Source organism: Vicugna pacos, unplaced genomic scaffold (genome assembly GCF_048564905.1).
Source record: "Vicugna pacos unplaced genomic scaffold, VicPac4 scaffold_106, whole genome shotgun sequence".
NCBI lineage: Eukaryota > Metazoa > Chordata > Mammalia > Artiodactyla > Camelidae > Vicugna > Vicugna pacos.
The window spans coordinates 1,625,664-1,650,471 of record NW_027328786.1 but is presented as its reverse complement, the minus strand read 5'-3'; the positions used below and the strand labels follow the sequence as shown (position 1 = coordinate 1,650,471).

General features: G+C 45.1%; 1 protein-coding gene across 15 annotated transcripts in view; it reads left to right on the top strand.

Moving 5' to 3' along the window:
- The first annotated feature begins 10,331 nt into the window (after nucleotides 1–10,331).
- The window catches only part of LOC140694876 (uncharacterized), a 33,648-nt gene continuing 19,171 nt past the window's right edge, over nucleotides 10,332–24,808 (top strand). For 2 of the 15 annotated variants that reach the window (XR_012070521.1, XR_012070520.1), the window contains exon 1: nucleotides 13,053–13,266. Coding sequence is in view for 1 of the 15 variants with exons in the window: in XM_072957898.1 (XP_072813999.1) it covers nucleotides 10,520–10,592; nucleotides 12,986–13,266; nucleotides 13,787–13,865; nucleotides 14,106–14,174 (502 nt within the window). In the remaining 14 variants the exon portion in view is untranslated. Of the gene's footprint in view, nucleotides 10,593–12,985; nucleotides 13,267–13,587; nucleotides 13,866–14,105; nucleotides 14,175–17,756; nucleotides 18,232–19,956; nucleotides 20,066–24,808 lie in introns of those variants that run through there. The other 13 variants (XM_072957898.1, XR_012070531.1, XR_012070529.1 and 10 more) reach the window with 13 other exon arrangements.

The following is a 24,808-nucleotide window of genomic DNA, read 5'->3' as shown; positions in this document are numbered from 1 at the left end:
GGGCTGAGGCAGCCGCCAAGGCAGCGACGGAGGGGGCTGTCCCTGGCCAACTGGTCAATTTGTTCCCATCTCAACCTTTGCTGCCGCAGTTTCGCAGAACGCCTTTCTCCAGTTTATTCTTCTCCAGGGAGGTGGGCGCAGTGCATGCAGCCCGAGGTCTGGGCTCTCCCTTGGGAGGGGCAGAACTCTCTTGTTCTCCTTTGTCTTTATTCTTCAGCGAAGTGGTTACTGGACGCAATTCTTAATTCTGAGAAAGTGTAGCCTGTGTTATGGAAGAGCTGCTGGACAGTGAGGTTTCTGGGTGGATTTTCACATCAGCTGATGCCCCAGGCAGGCAGGAAAGCTATTACTCAGAGCTTCTTAGTCTGGGGTTGGGGATGGCCCCGCCATCCTCACCATGCTTTTTAAAAATGTGTTAGTCCCCTCTTTTTCCTAGGTGACATTTTAGGTTATTGAGTCTCAGATTGCTGGCACACTCATCCCTGTTCTCAGACATCTTTTAAACTTGGGTGAAGTGATAAGTAGGGGAAGATGATTTACTGAAAGGTAAGAATACTTAAATTCGCATTAAAGCTACATTCTGTCAATCTTTCTAAAATGATTTTCCTCTGATTCTAAATCCACGACCTAGTGAATGTTGTACTCCTGTGTAAATTATTGATCTTCACATCACATTTGTTGAGTGGTCAACGAGATTTGTTAATTAGATTATTCCTGAAAGGAAAAGTTCAGGCTTTTCAGAATTCCTTGTCTGATGTCACCCAGGCAGTCACAGTAGAAGACAGAGCTGATATAAAAATCCCTCAGCTGCCTGAACTGCAAAGCTTCTGGGATTACTGATCCCTGAAATGCAGGTGACTCTTGATGATAATCTGGGGGATGGTTTAAATGATCAGATTCTTCCAGTCCTATAAATGGGTTCCGTGGCCCCAGCCCCGGGAGAACTGGACATAAGGGCCATATCGTGTGTGGTGGGATGGGAAGGCAAGGTGTAAGAGCTGGAATCACTGAGATTCCACACTCGCTAAACACAGACTCCAGAGCCTAATTGTTGTCAGGTTCTGTTCTGGATTTGAGAGTGTGTTCATACATGATTCTTGCCCTTCTGGAGTCACTGCCTGGGTGGAAGTAACCTTTACATAGATCTGTGGAGGATGACATTTAAGTAGATGGGCTGTTATGGTTCTCAATGTGCCCAGGCTTGCTCTTCCAGGCACTCGTGGGACTAACGCGAGTCATGTTATTCACTCATTCACTGATTTATTACCCTTGAATTGATCACTCGTCCCACAGTAAGTGAAACAAGGTAACAGGAAGCTGAGTTTTGTCCCCTCTCCTATCACTGATTGTTTTTCAGTCGGGCGCCCTGCGTATGCATTGTGAAACGGTGGTATTTCGTGCCCAATGGGGCAGCACTGTCAGTTCTGAGAATCAGGGGAGACACATGGGTAGGACAGCACCCTGACACACATGGCACCCCCCATCCCGTGAGACAGAATTGTCGATGCTCAGGTGACCCGATGTAGACTGCGGTGCTAAACCTGAGCATGTTTAGTTATCCTGGTGGCTATGAAAATACAGACTACCAGTCGCTACCTCTGGAGACTCTGAGGGTGTGCACCCCAGAATTCTGCATTTTAAGAAGCACTTTAACGAATCCTGATGAAGAGATCTGAGTGTCCCACGGAGAAACACTGGTGTGCGAGGCACCAATATTGAGGATTCTCAGGGAACGATGTCTTTTTAGGATGGTCCATGGGCCCTCACTTTAGACTTTTGCCTTGGGTTTAATTGTATGTGTTCAGAAGTGATGTCTTTCAATTCCAGTGCATGTCAGCATGCTCTGTGCAGGGATTTACTCTCAGTAGATGGCAAAAACTATGATTCTTCGGGTCACCGAGGTACACTGTGAACGATATTTTATTTTGGTTTTCTTTGTAGCAATGCAGAGTCTCCCGAGAAGAGATTTAGACTCAACAGCTTTGTGTCAGACTTTGGAAGACCGCTGCTGCCCAAGGTGTTCTCTGGCAGTGCAATGACGAATCTAGGTCCCTCTTTCACTGCTACATCAATGAAGTGGACCACTTGGACAAGGCCAAAGCTGGTATCCCTACCATAGCCCTTTACAGTGTTATTCGGCTCCAGGAAGCCATCAGATGCAGCAGGTGGCCAGAGGAGGAGCCGAACAGACTCATGAAATGTGACATCCCCAACTTTATCAACACGGACCAGAACTCTGCCTTTGTGGAAGATGATTTCCTGATTTTGTAACTACCGATTGTTCTAGAAAATAAGCCAGTTGCCCAGAACTCACACAAAGACTTGAATTAAGAAACGTGCTTTCTCAGGTATCTTTCTGAAGATGTGAAGTCTGTCTTTGTATGGAAGGAAGTCCCCTTTCACAAAACTGAATGTGTTTGTGTCTGAGAGAGGGAAATGGAGACAGAAAGACGAAGAAGCAGAAGAGAGCCCCCTCAGAAGAGATCTAGTTAAGGTGAGTTTTTGTGCCTTTAAAAAACATTTGGGGTTTTAGGGGGAACAAAGTATTTACACTGTCTTATTCTCCTCATTGGAAACCTTGGCCCCGTCGTCAGAGTCAGCGGCCTTGAACGGGGGTTGCACGCTGCGTTTCATCTGGCACTGCGACTTCCACGCTCTGCCTTTAGCACGTTGCTTTGCCTGTCAGGGTTGCCACCCTTTTAACTGTAAGGTGAGGAGTCTGGAGTAGATGATCCACCCCAGCTCTGCTGTTTTGCAAATTTCTGATTTTGTATTCGGATGAGTCTGGGATACACCCAGAGCAGTATAAACCAGGCCCTACCTCCTGCCTATTGCTGGGGCATCCCTGAGGTCTGTGCCTTCTACTCAACCCTTTACTGAGCCCAGCTTTTGTCAGGAGCCCAAGTGCCTACCGGGATGGCAGGGGACTTGTCTTTCGTGGTCACGGTGGCCAAGAATTCTATTGGTGTGCTGAAACAACTCTTCTGAGATCCTCCACCCACCCCTGCTCAAACCTAATGACAACACTACGGTTCCTTTCCTAGGAGGGGAATAAATCCATGGTGCATTTTATGACAATCCTGTCCCCAGGGATGCACGGAAGTTTATCAGCTGAGTGAGGGGAGGTGCCTCTGTGTCCCTGTATCTCTGTCTGCTCACAGTTCGCTGCCACCGGCTACTGAACAAGAAAAGTGCTATTCACCATGTTGTGTGTTTTCCAAATGTGTAGGTGATGGTCTTGTGGCTCGTGCGTGGGCTTTGATTTGGGATGGTGAAGGGCTTATAAATACCTCATCAACATGTATTCGAGGTGGCCTGGTGCCACACAGATTTGATTCATGAAGGCATCAAGCCTGCACACTGGTTTGGAAACAACTTGGTTTTGATCATTCACACTGCATGCATGACTCGCTGCTAATCTCTGGGTGGTTTTTTCATTTCAGATTTATTCACCCCATGTCTTGCTTAAGCTGAAAAATACATTTATTTCACCAGAATATTCTCTGATTCTTTGTTTACACACATCCAGTTTTTTTAATTCCTTTAAAAATGATTCTGTGTTTATAATGCCTCCTAATTTCTATCATCTCTATGTTGCCAGTGGCCTGAGACATGCACCAGATTTGATGCCGGAACAGTTCCACCAAAAGAAATCCCTTTGCCGTAATATCTTTTGAGGAAAATATTATTCTTTAAGGCTCTAACAGTAAATCGTAGAAGAAAGCATGGAACATTTCTTGTAGTTAATACATGTTCATGTGAAAAGAAATGATATTTTCATTAAACAATGTAGATTTTAATAACTTTTACAAATGTGAACATTATTATTCATAATTTAAGTAACCAGATAAAACCACAGTTATTTATTATGACGATTGAAAACTATTTACACGGTCTCTTAATTAGAAGTAGCTTTATTAGAAGACTGAAGGGTATTTAAAAGATGGAAAAATACCCATGATGACACCATCATTTTTATTAACTAAATATCAAGAACTGTGCAGGGATAAGATTTAACCCTCTGCAAACTGCCAAGTTAGCATGAGGTAGTTTGTGGATGCTGCCAGAGGACAGGACACTCCCCCAGGATCAGAGACAAAGGACTTCCTGCCAGCACAGCAGGCAGCCTGTGGTTCAAGTTCATATTGGTTCCTGAGTTCCTTTCCTATTGCTGTTGTAACAAAGGACCACAGACTCAGTGGCTTAAAGCAATACACTTTCATCTTCTCACTGTTCTAGGGTGCAGTAGTGCAAAGTCAATGTCAGTGGGCTAAAACCAACGAGTGGCCAAGGCTAAGTTCCACACCGAGGCTCTTGGGAGGGATTCGTCATCCTACCTTTCCCAGCTTGCAGAGGTGCTCACACTCCTTGGCCCAGGGCCCTGTGTCACTGTGACCTCTGCTGCCACTTTACATCTCTGTCTCTGACTATATAGATATAGAGGAAGAGTCTTCTATATCTGGTATGGACCCTTTTTCCTACATGGACATTGTATCCCTATTTATGTGCAGATGAAAACCCCTTCCCTCCAGGGTGCGGTGGCATCAGCTCACAAGATGACCACTCTGGGCTTTAAGTGTCCTCTTTGTATTGTCATCAGGGAACTTCTCTCTCCATAGTTAGCTCTGTGTTAATTTGTTGTTATATTTTACCCAGAATTACTGAAAGTTTTACTTAAAAGGGATCCTAATTAGCTCTGTTTACCTGTTTCCAGAGCTGAAAGCTTCAGTTCTAGAGTATCAGTTTGATTTTTCCTAAAAATACATTCCAGTATATTTCTCTGGTGAAAGTCTCTACCCTGTTATCTATTGTCCCATCATTTCCTTATTTTCTTGAATATATTAAAAGTATTTTATAGCCTTTATTGGTAACTCTGATGCCTACATCACCTGGGGTTTGCATCCTTTGTCTAATGCTCCTTATTCTCATGTTATCTGTCATATAGTCTGGACATGTTGCATGTCTAGAAATTCTTTATTACATGGCAGACATTGCAAATGAAAAATCCATGTTATCTTCTGTGAGAGCTTTTCTACCTTCCCGTTAGGCAGACAGTGTGAGGGACTGATCATGTCACTCCAATCAGGCGCTGAGGTGGATCAGGACTAAAGTGCCTTTTTTCTTAAAACAGCTTTGAGGTATACTTGGCAAAATAATTTTCACACGTTTAAAGTGTACAGCTTAATACGTTTTGACGTAAGTATATCCCCAAGGAACCATGACCACACTCAAGACAGTGAACATACCCATCACCCACAAAGCTTCTCTCCTGACTTTTGTTGTCCCTCCCTCCCTCCCCGTCTCTTCCCCTGGGAACCATTGATCTGCTTTCTATCACAACATATTGGTTTGCATTTTCAAGATCCTTATATGAATGGATTCATGCAGTATCTACTCTATGTTGTCTGACTTCTTTCATTCAGTGTAATTATTTTGAGAATCATCTGTGTTGCTGTATTAATAGCTTGTTTGTCTTATAGTAGAGTATTGTTTAGTGCTGAGTTTTTACTGAAGAGTTTATTGTGAGCAGTGTTTGTATAGACCATCATTTCTTTCTGCATTTACTTCTTGATGGATGCATGGGTTATTTACAACTTGTGCTATTATAAATAAAATAGCAGTGAATATTTGGTTACAAGTCTTTGTATGGACATATGCTTTTCCTTTCTAAAGCACCAGATGAGGAATGTCTGGATTATATGGTACACAGGTGTTTACCTTTTTAAAAGAATCTGTTAAAGACTTTTCCAAAATGGTTGTACTATTGTAAATTCCTCGTGGTGTGTATCAGTTCTGGTTGCTCTACTTCCTTGCCAGCACCTTGTAAGGTCAGTCTTTCTAACTGTATTCATTCTAGTATGTATGTGAACTAGTATCTCACTGTGGTTTTTAAAAGTATTTCTCTAATGACTAATGACACCTTTAATCAGCATCTTTTCATATGCTTATTATCCATCTGGATATCTTTACTGAAGTGTGTTTTCTGGCCTCATTCATTCAGGTGTTTGAATTATTATTGAATTTTGAGACCTCTTTATTCTGGATCAGATACAAAGAGAGACCTTTATCAGATATATGATCTGCAAATAGCTTCTGTCTATGGCTTGTCTTTTCATTTGCTTAGCAGTGTTTAGAAGAGCATTGAAGAGTCTTCATGTTCATAAAGTTCACTCTATCAGTTTCTTTTTAAAATAGATGATACTTTTGGTGTCATAGCAAAGAAAAATTTGCCAAACCCAAGGCCATAAACCTTAAGCCTATGCTTGTTCTCCTAGCTGTTTTATAGTTTTAGATTTCCTATTAAGATCTATGATCCATTTTGAGGTAAATTTTGTATATTTTGTGAGGTGTGGATCAAAGTTCATTTTTTTTTTTTTTGCGTATCACGATCTAATTGTTCCAGCACTACATGCTGAAAAGATCCTTTCTCCACAGCATCCTTTTTGAGAATCAATTGTCTGTATAAGTCTTGGTTTAGTTCTGAACATTCTATTGTGTTCCATTATTCTATTTTCCTGTTTTACACCAACACCATAATTTCTGATTACTGTAGCTTTATAAAAAAAAGTTTGAAAATCAGATAGTGCAAGTCTTCCAACTTTGTTTTTCTTGTTCAAAGTTGTTTTGGATTTTTGGGATCCTTTGAATTTTTATATGAATTATAGAATAAGTTTTTAAATTCCTTACATCCTGTTCTGCCAAAATTCCACCCATGTCTTTGGCCGTCTCCAAAGCCACATTTTCTGAAGAAGTCTCTCTAGATCCCAGGTGAAAGGAATTTCTCTTTCGTCTGTGCTCAAATCACATTTGATATTATTTGATTACATTTAATCATATTTGCCTGTATGTACTTGTCTGATCTTTCCAGCCATTTAGTAAATCTCAAAAGATTAGGAATCTTGACTTGGTTCCCTCTGTGTGCTGAGAAACTAGTTCTATGCTTTGCAGGAGTGAGCCCTGCAGTAAGAGGTATCTGCAGCACACATCTAGCTCATTGCTTGAATATTGTCAAGGAATTCTGCTGATTTAGAATTGTTTATTGATTGTTGTCTCCAAGACGGCTCAGTCTTTTTTATTTCTATTGCTACTGCTGCAGTTTCAAAGAACAATGGGCTAGTTATTTTCCAAATATCAAATCATACTCTAATTGTGTTGTCACGCAAATTATGTGCTGCTGTGTCTTAACAACCTGCTTAGTGTTCACAGGCTCCTTCACTCATGGAAAATTTGGGAGAATGTCATATCCTTAGAGATAGCAATGCTGTCTTTGGCGACCTGAGCAGCAGTATCTGAATTCACTCCTGCTGTTTTTCCAGTGTCCCCTCTAGACCTCCTCCAGCCCTCCATGGGGGGCCCTGCAGTTCTGCCCTAGAAAAGCCTGTTGCTTCTCAGGAAGACTTCCCTATGAAACATAACCATGTCCTTCTTGTGGGGACATTCAGTCCAGAGACCTGAAAGCAGGGGAAAATATTTAGCCTGCTTTTGGTAGAACCTAAATTCTTCCATACTTGTTAGAAGCAATTTCAATGAGGAAACTGTTTTGGCATCTAACAAATCAGCATAAATGACTGATGAGTAAGATCAGCTTCCCCATCCCACTCAGTCGTCATGTTGATGTGACACACACATTGGCAAATATTTTCTCCTGTGAGCAACATAAAGTTCAAGACGTTATGAATGGCTTTTTGTTTTTATTTCTTAGTCTTTCCACATTCACTGTGTCTCGTGAGATTATATGAATCCTGCTTATTTTCAGCCCAGCACTAAACTTTTTAAAAGGATCACGTGTTTAAAAGGCTAGTGGACAATTTTTTAGAAGACAGAAATCCTTAGATTTTGGTCCCAGAGTTGAATCTTGGTTAGTGGTGAATGAAAATTCCCGTTAAAATTTTAAATTCAGTGATATAAAGTCTTAAAAATAGTTAAATATTAGTCAATTTCATTAAACACTATAAGAGTTATTTACCTTTAAGCCTCTTTCTGGGGCAATTTTGCAATGATTCCCTCCCTTTATCGATTCCCTCTTTATCAGAATCCTTGAGAGGCCCCTGTCATCATTGTCAGTATCATCATCATCATCATGGAACTGATTCTTCTGGAAGATTCTAGGAAAATAAAGAGATGGACGGGATTATGTGTAGGTCAGTGTGTGCATATACAATAAGAACAGCTGTCAGACATTAGATGCAAGATACCCATTTCATTTAGGGGAGAATGTGGTCATGAAATCCTGATGTGGTGAATGAAGGAAGCGGTGGGAACAGGATAGTCAATGGAAAGGAGGAGGAAGTGAGTGAATTGGAGAGCATAGATCCTTGGTTAGTTGATCAGCACATTGGTGAGAATGAGGGGAGTGTGATGGCAGAATCATGTCCCTCCCCGGCCACAGGGTAGCCACCTGTGACATGTTACTGTACATGGCAAAAGGGATGACAGATATTTTAGGATTAAAAATCTTAGAGGATTTCTGTCTCCTAAATTGTCTATTAGTTAGCCTTTAAACCCATGATACATTATTATAGATTAGTGCAGGGGCACAAATAAAAAGGATTCATATAATCTCACCAGAAAAACTGAATGTAGAAAGGATAAGGAAGAAAAACAAAAAGTCACTTATAAGTGCCTTGAACCATAAATTGCTCATGAGGAAATGTTACACAAGGTGAATGTCACAGCCACATACATACTGCCTGAGTGGGATGGGACAAGGGGATCCTGAGATGAGACAATAGGGTGAGTAGTCTGGATTGTCCAGGTGGGCTGAATGTAATCACAGGGGTCTTTAAATTGGAGGATATTTCCCAGCTGAGTTTAAAATCAGAGGGAGGTGTAGCGATGGAGCAATGTTCAGAAAGGCTGCTGACCATGAAAATGGAGGAAGTTGAGGGGCACAAGCTAAGGAAGGTGGGTGACCTCTGTAAAGTGGAAAAAAAAAAGGAAACATTCTCTTCTAGACCCTCTAGAAGGAAGGAACCCTGCTGGTATCTTGAATTTATCCCAATGAGAACTGTGTTGGATCTCTGACATCCACAGCCATAAGCTAATAAGTCTGTGCTGGTTTAAGCTATTAAGCTTATGGGAATTTGTTACAGTGGTAATAGGAAAATAACATAGTGAGTGGTAGTGTAAGGGATTAAAGGTCTAGGATGGGGTGTGGAGAGAATTCTGACATTTACACCTAAAAACAACCAGGTGAAGTGGGAAGGTGTTTTAAGGAAGACCTACCTGGCAGGGCTGTCAAGCAGACTGGAGTGAGCGAATCCTTGGAGTTAGAGGAATCAATTAAACCTCACAAGGAAAATAAGAAATAAAATGTAGCAGGGCTTCAGTGTTAGTAGATGTAGGAATGGAAATGGGCAGAGAGATATAAACATTATTTTGAAATTAGCTACAGGTTTGATGACTGCATGTTTGGGAGAGTTAGCCGATGTGTGGACTGAATGCATCCCCTCAAAATCCATATGTCGAAACCTCATCTCCCAGGGTGATGATATAGGGATGCGGGGCCTTTGGGAGGTGATTAGTAGGATAAAATGAGGTCATGAGAGTAGAGCCCTCATGAATGGTATTAGTGTTCTTATACAGGGCCCCAAAGTGCTTGCTTCTCTCTCCTCTCTGGGCCATGAAGATAGTGGGAAGACAGCCATCTTCGAGCTGGCAATCCTCTCCCAGATACATTGACCTTGAAAGCCTCAGCCTCCAAACCATAAGGAATATGCTGGTTGTTTAAGCCACCCGACACACGGTAATTTGTTACAGAATCCCAGACTGACGAAGACAGTGGAGAATGCCACTGTGTTTTGCACTGATTGCCTGGAGAATGCTGAAACCCAGGGAAGTGGGCAGCACAGACGTTTACTCATTTAATCCTGCCAACACTGTAGGGGATAGAGTCTACATTTCCCTCGCTATTTAAAAGGTAAGGAAAAAGAGGCACAAATAATAACAATGACAACGACAACAACAACAACAGCAACAATAATTTGTCCAAGATTCACACAGAACTCCCTGGAGGGAGAGTGAGAATTAATACTTATGCAGGCTGGCCCCAGAGCCCCTGCTCATAACTACTAAGTCAGATCACCTTGCTTATTTAATCAGTTTTTTTCAACTGTGATATGAGTGTACTGTGTCCAGTAACTTATAATTTCAAAATACCTCACTGTAAGGGAAACATTAGTCGCAGGCATCACAACCCACAGAAAGCTAGACATACAAAAATAACTTGTTAAGGCAAGATAACCAATAATGTTTTTAAATATTATACCTGATGACCCTTTGCAATAAAGTGTTTATTTATAATTCTGTCTGGCTACAGAATAACATCATAATCCTGCATGTGGCTGGTGGCTCCCGTGTTGGACAGCACGGGTCTAGAGAATTTAAATGACTTGCCCAGCCTTGCCCAGGAAGCTCGTGGTGGGATCAGAGCTATAGTCTGGGACTGTTCCTTCCTATCCAAGTCCCTCATGGAAGTTTAGAAGCTTCTCCTTTGGTGCCCAGCTGTCTATCCGTACTTATGACATCTTGTCAGGTGCCCCGGCCTGCTCCTGAACATCAGCCAGAACCCACTTCTGCTCTTTTTTGGCCAGGTAATACCTTCTAGCAACTTCCATTGCCTTCTTGGCATCAGTTTTTACATGGAAGGGTAGTGGCTAGAGAAGGAAATGTGTCCACATGACAGGTTTTTCATAAATATAGTAGGAGTGGTCAAGAGAAGAAAACCTCAGGAATACGAGTGGAAGCAGGTCATTTAATATACCAAATGCGTACTTTCAATGTATGTTTGTGTTTCCGAGTCCACGCTTGTTCTACTCGTGCATTATAGGCCAACACATCAGGAGACAAGGATTTGGGGCAAGAAATAGCGGCTTTAATTTGTAAAGCCAGTGGAGAAGATGGTAGACCAATGTCCTGGAGAACCATCATCCCAAGTCAGAATTCAGGCTCTTCTTATATTAAAAAGGGGAAGCGGGAATGCTTGGTTGATGCAAACTTGGTGTATGAATTCTTTGTTTTTAGAATCCTTTGTTCTTGCAGCTCTTCACCTGGGGCAGATCCGTGTAAACCTCCAACAAGCAAATGTTATTTTCTATTCTGTATCTTGTTATCTTTATACGAATGGAAAAGTGATAATATCCTTCAAAGTCAGAGCCTTGAGAATAGGGTCTCCTGTATATTTCAGGATCTAGGCAACATTGTTTCACAAAAGGTGCAGAAACAGCAAGACTAAGCCTAGGAAACAGGGCACAGGTTTAAAGTCAAAGGAACAGATCTAATATGGAGTCAGATTTGTTCTTTCCTATTTCAGTAGTGCCATGGAGAAGGCACTGTGGGCAGCTTTCTGTAGGGTCCTGGAGGCTTTCTCTCTCAGCCTCTGTGCGCCTCTATTGAAAACCCGTCATCGCTATCTGGCCTGCTGGAAAACCAGTCCGCCTGTTTTGCCCTGAAGTTGTGTTCTGTTTATAACTCATCTCTACTCCTTGGAAAACAACTCAATAAAAACTCAGTTGGTTTCCCACCAGCCCTGAGCAGGGGTGAGGGATAGCATGTTATTATTTTATAAAAAAAAATATAAAAAAGTTTTAAAACAGCACTGGGCACATAGGAGAGAGACAATCAATGCTTCCTGGCTTAAATCGAAAATGATGACTCAGTGAGTCTATGGCTGCTGTATTTGCTGAACTAGTTACTCCTTTGCTCCATTACACATTTATTTTAACTGAAAAAGAAATATATGCATATGGTTAAAAAAATTCAAACAGAGCAAAAAATACTCAAGTGAAAGAAGTTTTCCCTCATCCTCTGTTCTTACACGTCTCCCTGGAGATGCCAATGTTTACAATCCTTTGTGTGCTTTTCCAGATATGCTATGCAAGTTCCCACCAATGTATGTAAATTCCTTTAAAGTTTTACTTATTTTTAACTTTAAGGGATTTAAATCCTCAAGTGGCTTCTGCCACAGTAATAGAAAAGAAGAAATCTGACTCCATATTAGATCTGTTCCTTTGACTTTAACCCTGTGCTCTGTCTCCTAGGCTTCTTCTTGCTTGTAAAACAATGTTGACTAGAGCCTAAAATATACAGGAGAGCCTATTCTGAAGGCTCTGACCTTTAAGGGTATTTAACACTTTTCCAATCATATAAAGATAACACGTTGCAGAATAGAAAATAACGTTTGTTTTGTTGGAGGTTTACAGGGATCTGACCCAGGGAGAGCTGCAAGAACAAAGGATTCTAACAAGAAGGAATTCCTACACCAAGAAGTTTGCAAAAACCAAGCACATAGGAAAGCAGCCTGAATTCTGACTTGGGGAGATGGTTTTCCAGGACATTAGTTTGCCATCTAGGTCTACAGAAACTTGCTATTCCATGCCCCAACACTTGGTCTCCCAACTTACTGGCCTGTCCTGCACTGAGGAGAATGAATTTGGACTCAATAACACTTCTACCTACCTAGCAAGTTGGACACTGGGACTGAGGGCAGCTCTCCCACACACAGGGGCCTACGGTGAGCCCTTGATTATTCCCCGAGGTTGGGGTGTGGTTTACCCAGGAGGGATGGGGACTCTACACCAACACTCAGGCAGTCTGCTCCTTCTGGGGCTCTGACATTTTACCTCCCGCTCCCTGCCAGCCCAACATTTGGGACAGTGGAGCTAAGGCAGAGATCGTGCCTGCCTGTTTCCCAGCGTGTAAAAGGGGAATATGTACTCTTCCCAAGGTAGTTCTGAGAAACAACACCTGCGGGTGCTTGGTTCCCTGAGCAACAGTAAACCTAGCTCCTTGTGGGGGCAACGGGTATGATACCCGTAGGGTTTCTGCAGAGACCTTAGCTGGAGGGCTGGGCCAGGGACGTAAAATATGAGCTGTGGGCAATGACGGGTAAGAGAAGGGTGTATAGGCAGGACTGCTGCCTCCTTCGGGGTGCCACAAGAGGTAAAACGCTTTCTCCCCATCTCTGTTACTCCCCTCCCAATTCCAGATAACTGCCTTCCCTCTGCTCCTCCTGTCCATGTGTCTCCCTCCACTTTTCCCCGCCTCTCCTCCTCCTCCCCTATTCTCCCTCCCTCGGTTCCCCTTCTCTCTCAGGACCCAGAGCGGATCGCTGGCCCTCCTGCGCATGCGCAGTTGCTGCCAGCTGGACCGCGGGTTGGAAGCTCCAGCTCCGAGCCGGGGATCGGCCCCAATGGCTTCTCAGCTCTGTCGCCCTGTAGGCCTTTGGCTACTGCCTGGGGCCGGGGCCTCTGGCTGTGGAAGTGCAAGGTGAGGGGATATCGGGAAAGGGGTGAGGCGGCTGCGGGAGGGCGGTCGGCGTGTCACAGCCCCCCAGGGCGCCAGTCAGCGTGTGTTCAGCTGGATTGCTCGGGCCAGACCCCTCTGCCCGCGCCACCTGCCCCGGCGCCCCGGCCACAGCTGTCCAGGGCCAGGTGTGCCCCTGCGCCTCTTGGCCCAGCCGGGCTCCCCTCAGTCCGCGGCTGGCGTCCGCTTCCCCTCTCCCGCCCGCGAGTCCTCCCCTCCCGGGCTTCCTCTCCTACCGACCCGTCCCCACCACTGGGCGGGCTGTGTCCCGGGCGGGCGGGGTCTGCACACCCGGACGGGGCGGGCGGCTTGGGCTGGGGCTGGGGCTGGCCTCCGAGCGGGGCTGCAGCCCGCGTCCCCCACCCCGCTCTCCCTGCCCCGCGACCCCGGGGCTGCCTTCCTCTCCCTTTCCCGATCCCTGAGGTCCAGATTAGCGGCGTGGGCGCTGCTCCCCAGGCTGAGAGCCCGCGGCTGTAACTCCCAGCTTCTCCTGGTGGAGTCGGGAAAAGGGAGCGGCAGTGCTGAGGGAGCTTCTGTCTCCTTGATCAGGATTTCTGCCCCAGGTAAGTACCTTGAACACTTTCAGGTGTTATGATGGTGGTGCTTGTTGATGTCACATGTTTTTATACTGAGAGGGATTACAGTGGTGAAAGCAGGGCTTGGTTCAGTTAAAAATGAGCTGAAGGCATGAGGCTGTCTCATCCTCCATCATTCACTCTCCCAGGGTGAAACGTGAGACCGTCGATCTTAAAAAGATACTTATAGTCCCTAACTAGTCCAGCCCAGCTATTGTGTGTTAACAGGAACAGCACAACCTGAGGCGTTGGAGACCCAGGGACATTGCACTCCTAAAGAGCTCCTGGCAAAATCTGGTTTGTTTTGTTTTTTTTGTTTGTTTGTTTTACTTAAATTGTGGGACAGACTAGTAGTATAGAGGGAAAAATAATTGGCAAGAAGGATTTTTTCATATAACAGCTTTATTGTGATATTGTTCACACACCATGAAGTCCACCCACTTGAATGTTACAATTCAGCAGCTTTTAGCATATTCACATTTGTGCAACCATTATTATTCCAGAACGTTTTCATCACATCAGAAAGACCAGTTGAAATGCATGACCTATCCACCCCTTCCCAGTGGTGGTTCTAAAGAAGTTTCTTGGCTGTTCCTGACCATAAATTAACTTGTTACATTCCATGAAATATCTGGGAGGAATTCTAATCAGAATTGCAATGAATCTGTCTATCAAAGCAGGAAAAATTAATGTCTTTATGGCATAAACTTCTTCTACACATGAATATATCTGGGACCCTATCTTTTCATCTGTCCAGAGCCAGGCCTATGGGAAATCCTCATTAATTCTTGGGTTTGTGAATGATGAGATTCAATACATCATTAGATGCAACTGTAGCCTTTCACTGAAGAGAAAAGTAACCTCGTAGAAGCCAAGTGATTCTCTGATGGTTAGAATGAGTGACCGCCAGTGCTGGAGTATTCGAGTGGACTTGGTGCTTGCAGAGTTCTCCACCACCTACAGCTAAGGGGATTACCGTGTTCTTTTACTTTTTTTTTTATGGCGTTGCTTTTATTTTTACTTATTATATAAAATTATTTTTTATTGAAGTGTTGTAAATTTACCATGTTAGCTTCAGATGTACAGCAGAGATTCAGTTATAAGCTTATGCATATGTATATAAATGTTTTTCAGATTGTTTTTAGTACAACTCATTACAAGAAATTGAAAATAGTACCCTGTGCTATATAGTAGGTCCTTGTCATTTATTTTATATTTATTAATGTGTATCTGTTAATCCTCCCTTTCCTGCCTGCTAACAACAGTTTGCTTTCTATGTCCATGAGTCTATTTCTAGCAGCACCGTTTTTGCTAGCAATATATGCTGGTTGGCTCTTTTCTGTTTCAGTAGTTCCATCTTATGTGTGGGCGTTTTTCTTCTGGTGGGCCTGTGTGTGGTTTGCACACGTGATAATAGAGATCTGTATTTGGGAGAACTCCAGGCCTCGTGTAGTCCCTCGTATGGAGCGCCCACTGAACTGATGCTTGAACTTGGAAAAAAACAGTAAATGTTGGAATTTCCACAATGGTTGAGACTTCCAGGTTTCTATAACCTCTTTAGCCCACCTAAATTTTGGCTGCACCCAATACTGGATAATTTGGTGGAACTTCATGGTATGGTGGTGTAGAGACAGGGCCTTGTATGCTTCTTCTCTTTCCTTTTTCTAACAATCATTTTCCTGGGCCTTCCAGGTACTCCCCCAGAAGGGCCCAGGGCTGGCTTGATGTTGCACTGAGGCAATATTTGTTAATAAGTCCCTTTCCTCATCTCTTCTGAGCCTCCATTTCCTTCTCTGCACAATGAAGGCTTAGACTAGATAAGTGCTTTTCAGTTTCTTTTAAAGCCATGTTTCCTTTGAGAAACAGAAAATTCAAATCTCTCCTCCCATCACAACCCTTTAGATTTTGACACGTCCTCCAAGGAGTCACATAGCTCTTTGTGGTAAATTGACGTGATTGTGATTCCACGTGGCACAGAAAAGACTCTTCAGAGATTTATTGCAGGGAGAGGGCAGGAAAGGGGCAGTATGTCACACTTTCTTGTGTGAGCACTGGAGCAAAGGCTTGGGTTTAAATACAGTGTCTGATGTGGCATCTCTCTAATCTTGCACAATGTGATAAACCTCTATCCCTAGTTTCTTAATGTGTCAAGTTGGGGTGGTAATGTTTTAAGGCTTTTGTGAAACATTATACACATAAGCCATTTGTGTCTCGGTAGATACAAGACCTGCTAGAGAGTCGGAATTTCTTTAAAAATACATATATATTGTCCACATCACTCTGTCTGTGTGTATTTTGAAGTTCCTGGAGGGTGAGGGTTGAGTGTAATGTCCATCGTGGGACAGGTGGCCCATGGGTCTGTGTGCCTCAGATTGCCCCCTCCTCCCCAGTCCTCTTCCTCTCAGTCCAGGATGAAGTTCCCTAGTAGATTTACACACAGGTCTTGTGGAAATGGCTTTTCATTTTATTGTTTCACCAAGGAGGGTTGCCATCATGATCTCTGTGGTCAGGTTTTGGTGACCTGAAGGCTATGCAATTGGGGATTTCTATTTTATAAAAAGAAAAAAATTACAAATACAAAATTAGACCTAGGTTGGTGGCAGGGGCTTTTGAAAGTGGGGACCATTAGCTTTTTTAGCTTCAGGTGCAGTGGCCTCTGGCCACGAGGACACATCCTCATGCTCTGAATTTGGAGGGACCAGTGGGTTCAGTGGGAATATTTACTGAGTGCATCTCATGGGCTGCGCATTTTCTTATTTGTACTGTGTGTTCCTTATTTGAGACGGTGAGCTGATTTAAACTCAATAGCCTCTTTAAAATAATAGACTTTTTATTTTTAGATGTAATGTAGATTCCCATGTAGTTGTAAGAGATAATATGGAGAGGGCCTATGGACTCTTTGCCCAATTTTCTTTAATAGTTCCATCTTGCAAAGTTGGGGTACTATTCATTCGTGACTCACTAACCCTTTTAGGTTTGTGTTATTGCCCTCATTTCTATTTATGAATAAACTGGTGTTGAGAGAAGCACACAGGTCTGCCCAGGTCACCCACGTGGTTAGTGAAGATTTGGGTGGAACGTGGGCTTGGCATTTCCAAGCAGTACCATTATGATGGTCTGTGGCAGGGAGCAGCATTCACTTTGCTTGTTTATTCATTCATTCAACAAACATTTATTGAATAAACTCTGTGGGTCAGATGCTTTCATAGGGTTATCTGATTCTTCAGCAGTATGGAGAATCAGGTAATGTTTTCTTTTTCTTTTTTTTTTTAATATGAGAAAAATATCTCTGAGAGGTTATAATCTCCCCAAAGGAAAAATAGCTCATAAATGAGGGATAGTACATTTGTACAGTTCCTTCTTCTTATGCAGGTGGTACCCTAGGCATTTTACATTTGCAAACTTCCATAATCCAGATATATTCTTGTAAGGCAAGAAGTTTTTTTTTAATTGAAGTATAGTCAAGTTTACAATGTTGTGTCAATTGCAAGGTGGTTTTTTTTGAATTTTGAATGGAGAAAATATTTTTTGAGGGGGTTAATTAAGTATATTTATTTGTTTCATTTTTCTAAAATGAGGTACTGAGGATTGAGCCTAGGTCCTTGAACATGCTAAGCACGTGCTCTACCACTGAACTGTACCCTCCTCCCCAAAGCAAGTTTTCTTACCCATTATTCTGCACCTTAGGAGTTCAAATAAATTGGCATTGAAATCCAGATATTTTGATCCTACTATGGTTCTTTTCATTATATCCTGCTGAGGGGTGGGGAAGCAGTTCCTTTATTCATTCATTTATTCAGCAGTTTTGAGCACCGACTTTGCATCAGGGCCTGCCTAGGTGCTTGGAAACAGAAAACAAGAAATGATCCTTTTCTGCAGGGGATGGAAGCCTAGACCAAAAGCTGGGTAATGTGATCTGAGCTTCAGTAGCCATGTGCAGATGCTGAGGACAAAATTATCCCCGATTTGCTTGGACTTCCCTTGCCTTCTGGCTGGTGCACACCAGGTCGCCGCATCCCAGTGAGGCCCGCAGCCCACAGCACAGTATGTACATCGATTTACCCTCCCTTCTCGGCAGGGCCTGCAACATGAACGCCCCTGACTACGTGCAGTGCGCTGAGGACCACCAGACTCTCCCGATTGTGGTCCAACCCGTGGGGATCATCTTAGAGAATTTCTTTTGCATCTATAATGGAATCTCCTTGGTGAGCCAGATCAGACCGTGCGGCTCCCAGTGGGCACTCTGTATCTACTATAGGTATCTCTATGCGCCCGAGAATGGATGGAGTGACTTCCAGACCCACCGCAATGTCATGGGCCTTGTCACCATTACTGACTGCCTCTTGGCCAAGACCTTCTAGAAGCTCCACGCACAGAGGAGCTGTATGGCACCATGCTCTACGACTCTCAGCTCTTTGTCTTTGTGCTGTATGGGGAGGTGGCCGAGCAGCCGCACACCGACGTGGCCTTCAATCTACGAGGACTGCGGGTGGTGGAGAAGAGGATCGACGACTTCACTGAGTCACTCTTCATCTTGCCCAAGTCCAAGTGGCTGGATGGGGACCCCGAAAATTCTGGGGAGAAGACCCCCCTCCTCTACATCCTATTTGAGAAGGAGGACTTCGTGGGACTGGACACAGACAGCAGGCAAGTCAACCTGAAGGCCGGGCCACCCTGGCTGTGTGACAGATTGCTTCCCTACATCCAGAATGGGATCATCAAGGAGGAGGGCTTTCTTGTAGCCAAGGCGGGAAGGAGGTGTAGCCCGCCGGTTTGCAGACGTTTAAAACTAAATCCGCCTTTGTTTCAGAGAGATCCTTTTAGGGTTAGTGTGGACACTTACTCCCCCTTTTCAGCCAGGACACTTGGGGGGACCCCTGGAGTTGCTGTCCAATAGAGTAGCCACAGCTACTGATGTTAGTAGTGCTGGGGAGGAGGCCGGTCTGAGCTGAGATGTGCTGTAAGTCAAATGCACATCAGACGCTGAAACTTGTCTAGTAAAAAGAATATAAACTATCTTGTTACTTTCTATATTGATTACACGTCAAAATGATAGTATTTTACATACAGTAGAATAAGTGAGGTCTGTTCTTAAAATCAGTTACTTGGTTTTTTTTTTGTTACATTTTAAACGTGGCAACTGGGAAACGTTATTTACATGACTCTCATTTCATTCCTGTTGGACAGCCTGTCCTGGGACAGTTTCATCCCTTTGCTTATAAATGAGACTCTGAATCCCGAGACGCAGAACAAGGTGCTGGTTGAGCTCAGGGTGGAGCCGATGTCTCCTGCCTCCCAGGCCCAGCACCAGCACGGCTCAGGCCCTCTCCCCTGCCTGACAGCCACCATGCCAAGTTAGGACATCAGAAACACTGCCAGGGGCTTCCGAATTAGCTCCTTACGCAGGGAAAGGCGTGTCACGGTGTATGGGACACAGCAGGGAAAAATTCGTCCTCACTTTGTCCCTGTGATTAGGTCAAAGGCCCCACTCTGCCTTGGAAGTGCAGACGATCACTTCTGGGCTGCCTAACCCCTCACCCTCTACTATGTTTCCCTGTGTATCTTTCAAGCTGTCCCTCGGGCAGAAGAGGGTGAGACGTCTTTGCCGAGAGGTGGTCCCCCTTTACTGGGGAGAGTGAGGTGAGCTGTGTCCCCCCGGCCTACGGCCTCGGGCCTTGAGTCTGGAGAGCGCTCATGGCGGTCCCACAGGTGACGGTCGGAGGACATGGCACGTGCTGCCGGGCCCGCTGTGCAGGAGGGGCTCTGTGATTCTCTGTGATTCTAAGGTCAGATTCTACTTTCTTGTTGTTGGTAAGATGGAGGAGAAGATGCCAGAGAATTGACAAAAAGAAAATCCACACCAGTCATGTGAATGACAGACACAGGGGATCCGTGTCCCACCTGCGTGTGGTGCCTGGCAGGCTCTGGAATAATTTTCACTTCCTCCCCGGACATTCCTCTATGGCTTAAGGAAGGGGAGAGGCATGTCGTGGCCATGATCTGTACTTGTCCTCACAGGGCCCTGTGATCTACATGCCCACTCTACACTTCTGCTCCTTGGAGATGAGGTGTCAGGTTTAGGAAACTGGGCACTGCTGAGGGCATAGCTGCCAGAACCGTGCTACACCAAGGCTGGCTCCGTTCACCTCACCTGTCACCTCCTGTTGAGTCCTAAGGCGTCATTCAAGGTAGGTGCATCAGTGCAATGAAAGCAGGGACCTCCTTCACCCCCTGGACAGACTGGTGGGTGATCAGTGGAAGCCTGGAGTCCTGCCCCAGCCCCACGCCAGTGCCTCCTATTTTGTCATAGGAGGCACTGGTGACATTTTTGCTCAGCAACTGCTTGGCTCTGATTCTGCAGAGCCAACAGAGAATGCCAGCTTGTTTTTGCCTTTTGAAGTCTGCCCTTGGGATTTGGCGGAGTAGCTGGATGTGTGCTTAGCCCATAGTGGTTGACACTGTCACCATTGTTTACCCAGAACCTCGTGTACCAGGCATGGCTGCCGGCATCAAAATACAGCAGCGCATTAAACCTCCCTCCTGGTGGGTCTGTCTGTTCTGGTACCATAAGGGAGGGCTCAGCCAGCATCTGAAAGTCAGTGAGATAACGTGGCCAGTGAGCTCGGGTCAAGCACGTTCTCCTCCAGTGACTTTTACTCCATTGTTGCTTTTACTATTACACAGTCATTAATTTTTTAAACAATGCTTTGGTTCAGGAGCAGAACCTAATTCTCCCCTGTTCCTCTTGGTGGGAGTGAGTAAAGTTGTCCAGCTTGAAATGCGACCACATTTTGTAGCTCAAAAGCTGTCTACACGCATCTAGGTGAAGTTTTGGTTTGGGGCGCTGACCACGTTGGGGTCCCCTGGCAGCATCGCTCCCCTCAGGCCCCTGCCTCCCCTGGATCAGGAGGTGAGGGTGGGTCTCACCGTCCCTGCGTCCCTGTCCTCATCACACTGACGTAATTTCTTGTAAATGCTGTCAAAGTCATTTTTGTTCTCGTGTGTTTCTAATTTTGGCTGTTCCTCTATTCCTTTTTCTATTTTCCTTTTTCCCTTATACCACCCCGTGAGCATGTTGTTGGGTCTGAAAATGTGGGCTGTGCACACCCTGCATTGGAATAGCCAGATCGCCCTCTGTGCCGTCTCCATCGCTATAAAAAGCAAAAACTTAACAGTTGCCATGATTCGTATATTATCCTAGTCATCTTATTTTCTACTTTTTTGGAATTTTTGCTATGTTAGCACATCACCCACTGGAGTTTGATATCTGTTAAAGTCCTTGCTTTGAGGAACCTGTTAGTTCGTCCTTATATTTGGTAACAAATGCTCTCTTACTAATTTTGTTTATTTGTTTTGAAGAAGTGAGATGCGAATTGATTTAGGCGGCTGCTGAGGGATTTTTTTCATGGAGTATTTAAACTTGGAAAGTCAAATTCTGCAGCACCTTGCTTGATTCTGGCTTTTACACAAACCTTCTCGGCACATGGTTCCTGGCTGTCGCTGTGTGACGTGCGTGACGGCGCTTCCTGGCCGGCGGTCACTGGTGAGGAAGTGGCCGGCTCGGGGGTGAGCAGCTGCAGGGGACGCTGTTGGAGGAAGCAGTCACCGGTTTTTTGTTTTTTGGTTTTTTTTTTTGCATTCACCTTCCCAGTGCCATTTACTTTACTTTGCATTCATAGAGGGGCAGGAGCGGGCCTAAAACCATGCCACTCTTTTGTTCCCTTTATGAGGCTGGTTTTTCTAAGTATCAGGAAAACATTGCCTTGTCCTAAGTAACTGGTTCACTTGGATCTGGTGGACACAGGGACCGCTAAAGGGGACCGTAGCTTCCTCTCTGCTTCAGCCAGTGGGCATTCAGAGCCGGGTCTGTGGTTTGCCTCAGCAGCCGTGCAGGCCTCCCTGCACCGGCCTTTACTTTTACCCCTTTTCGGCAGTAAATAGCTGACTCTGTGTCTGTTGCAGCTGATGTCCACCACTGACGGCCGTGTGGTTATTTTGCGGTAGTGAGTCTCCAACACCCCTGTCAGCCGTGAAGGGACCTTGCATTCTCACCCCGACCCTGGTTCATCTCACCCAGGGAAAGGGCTTGGCCACCACCGTCATGCTGGACATGAGGCCTTGTTTCTCCTTTCATGCTCTGGTCCAAATGTGGACACTTCATCCTTCACTGACTTGGTCTCGCTTGAGACAGTCCAGACTTTCTGAAAGAGTCCATCACATTCTGGGGGGGAACAGAACAGAAGTAAGAGTCGCAAGTAGGAGTCTAGGCTGTCTGGGTTGGCAAATGCAGGCTGGGATCTGTGATGGCCGGTCTGTGCCCTGGAAACTGGCCTTTCCCGTGGCTCCCGAGAGAAAAGGGGTCGGAGCGAGAACAGACTTGCCTGGGTTCCTACCATCCTCATCTGCTCACTGACAGGAGTGTCAGCTAACTAGGAGCTCCCCCAGACCTCGGGCCCTTCAAACCTCAGATCACGGGAGATCCTTGAGTCCCTTCTTCTGGTCCTTCTTTGTGAGAATCCAGTGCCTTCTGAGGTGACTGGCAGCAGGAGATGCCTCCCCCTCCAGGGAACTCCCTTCGGAGGACTGTGACTTAGTGCACCTTGCTGTGAGCTTGTGGGTTTCCATCGTGCTCCCTGCAGAACCAGACTTGAGACTGGCTTAGCGACAGAAATAACAAGACTGATTCCAGGGCAGGGCCAGGTGGAGGGAACAGTGGAAATTGAATGTGACCTCAAACACCTAGGTGGGTGCTGGGGCTGTTACTAAAATGGGGAGCCTGGGAGGTACCTGCCAGGAATCGAAGTCTAGAGTAAATGGTGGACATAAGGCCTTTTTTTTTGACATATGGCATTTTTAAGATGCCATTTGTCATCCAAGTTAGGACTTCCAAGAGGCACTCGTGTCTATGAGCCTGGGGCTCAGGTGAAGGAGCCGGACTAGAGATACACATTGGGATTCGTCATTCTTAGCTGGTGTTCACAGCCGTGCAAGTGGATCAGCTCATCTCAAGAGGTGCAGACTGTGTCTGAGGGGGGGCAGGGCTGTGCCTGGTTTGGAGGAAAGCCCGGACCATGCAGCTTTGGTGTGTCAGTCAGCGGCGTTTGTGATTTTCAGAGCAATGGCATTTATCCTTAAGGTTCTGGGGGGTGGGCAGGGCCACACAGGAAGAAATCTGAAGAGAGGGTTTTGGCCACGTGTGCGCGTCTTGGGACGATCCAGAGGCTGCAGGGTCCAGAAGGGGAAACTCCTCAGAAGCTGGAGTCGGAGTGGGGAGTTGGGAGAATGTAGTCACACTCTCCTGTGATGAAGGGAGGGAGGCCTAGGGAGTCCGCACCCTAGCGGACTCTCTTTCCCACGAACAAAAGGCAATCAGACAGAAGATTTGAGGTAAGAAGGGATGGGCGTTGGGAGAGGAGCCAACCTGGAGAACGGTGGTTGAACAATTCTTGAATAGTCTCCCTGAAACATAGAGTTAAAAAAACCCAGACTCTTAAGAATATTGATAGTGACTGGGGAGGAGGCAGTTGTTTTTCTGACCTCCTAATGGTAAGGTATGTATCCGGGGATATACAGAAGAATCGGGCAGTCTGTTCCTGGGGCTTCACCCTTACCAGGGGGAACAGTGCAAGTTTAAAGGGGGAGAAGGGCAGCGGAGGGAAACTAGCCAGGTCCCGTGTCACGTACCAGTCGGCCGCCCTACTTGCGTGTTGCATTCACATCCATGCCTCCCAAGTGGGCGGTGGCAGCCCCGTTTTGAAGATTGGGAAGCCTCCTCAGAGGTTTAAGGAATTGGTTCATTTAGCAGCTAGTAAATGCTGTAGCAGGATTCCAGCAGGGCCTTGTCAGACTTCAAGGGCATGTTCTCTCTACTAATTCCGGTTGTACCTGAAATGGTGAAGTGAGTCAGTTTCGGAGCCTTTCAGAGAAAGTACACTTTAAGTGCCTCAGGACTGTTGCACAAAGCTCAGTGTTCTTTCATGGTTCGGAACCACCGCAGTGCTTTTTGCCCCACAGATGTAAGGTCTTACTCCTTTGACGATGGCGTGGTTGTAAATGACATACAGGTGCAAAACCACACTTAGCAGCTTCTGAAGGGAAACTCTCCTGTTCTCCCTTGATCGGCTTTCTTCCACGGGATGTAACTGTGCTGCAGCTAAGGCCTGAGCTTTCCGTATGGAGTGAGGGTTTGATATCCAATTTAGCATAAAACAGTCAGATGGAGAAAATCGAAGATGACAATATATTTTGGGGTTTCATTAGACAAGACATACTATCTGTTAATGGCTCATAAAGCTAATGAAATTGAGTACAGAACATTGCATTTCTTACTTTCTACTGAGAGCTGTCTTCCAACATAAGGTTCTCTGCTTTGGAACTTCAGCTCAGCCACTAGGGCGCCTGTCATTGTGTTGGTGTGATTGCATTTACACAGTGCATGTAATCTGGGCTTCCTTAGCCCCAAACACTCCAGTGCAGAATCATAGGCTGTAGCCATCACTTAGTTATACAAATACTTCTAAAACTATATGATACCAAAAAAATAAATAAATAAAAATAAAGAGAGAGAGGGAGATTGCCTTTATCAAAGTTCCTTTGGATTTTAACTGCAAAGTGTTGTTGAGCAGCTCTGGTTTCCTTTGGATATGAATATATACATTTCTTTGCATGTAACTTGGATTTCAGGCTTGAACACCAAGCTCTTGTTTTCCATGAGCCACAAAAATCATAGCCAAATGACACACGTATGAAACAGTTTATTCTTTTTATCTGAGACAGAATCCTTGAATTTGGGACTTGAGCTGCGACTTTCCTGTTTGCTCTTCCCACCCCTCTTGTCACCTCACTCCTTTTTCCCACGTGGCCTCCAAGAGGTCATGGTCTCATAGGAGCAGGTGGACAAATACCAGTTGGTCGCCAAGCAGTGCTGCTGT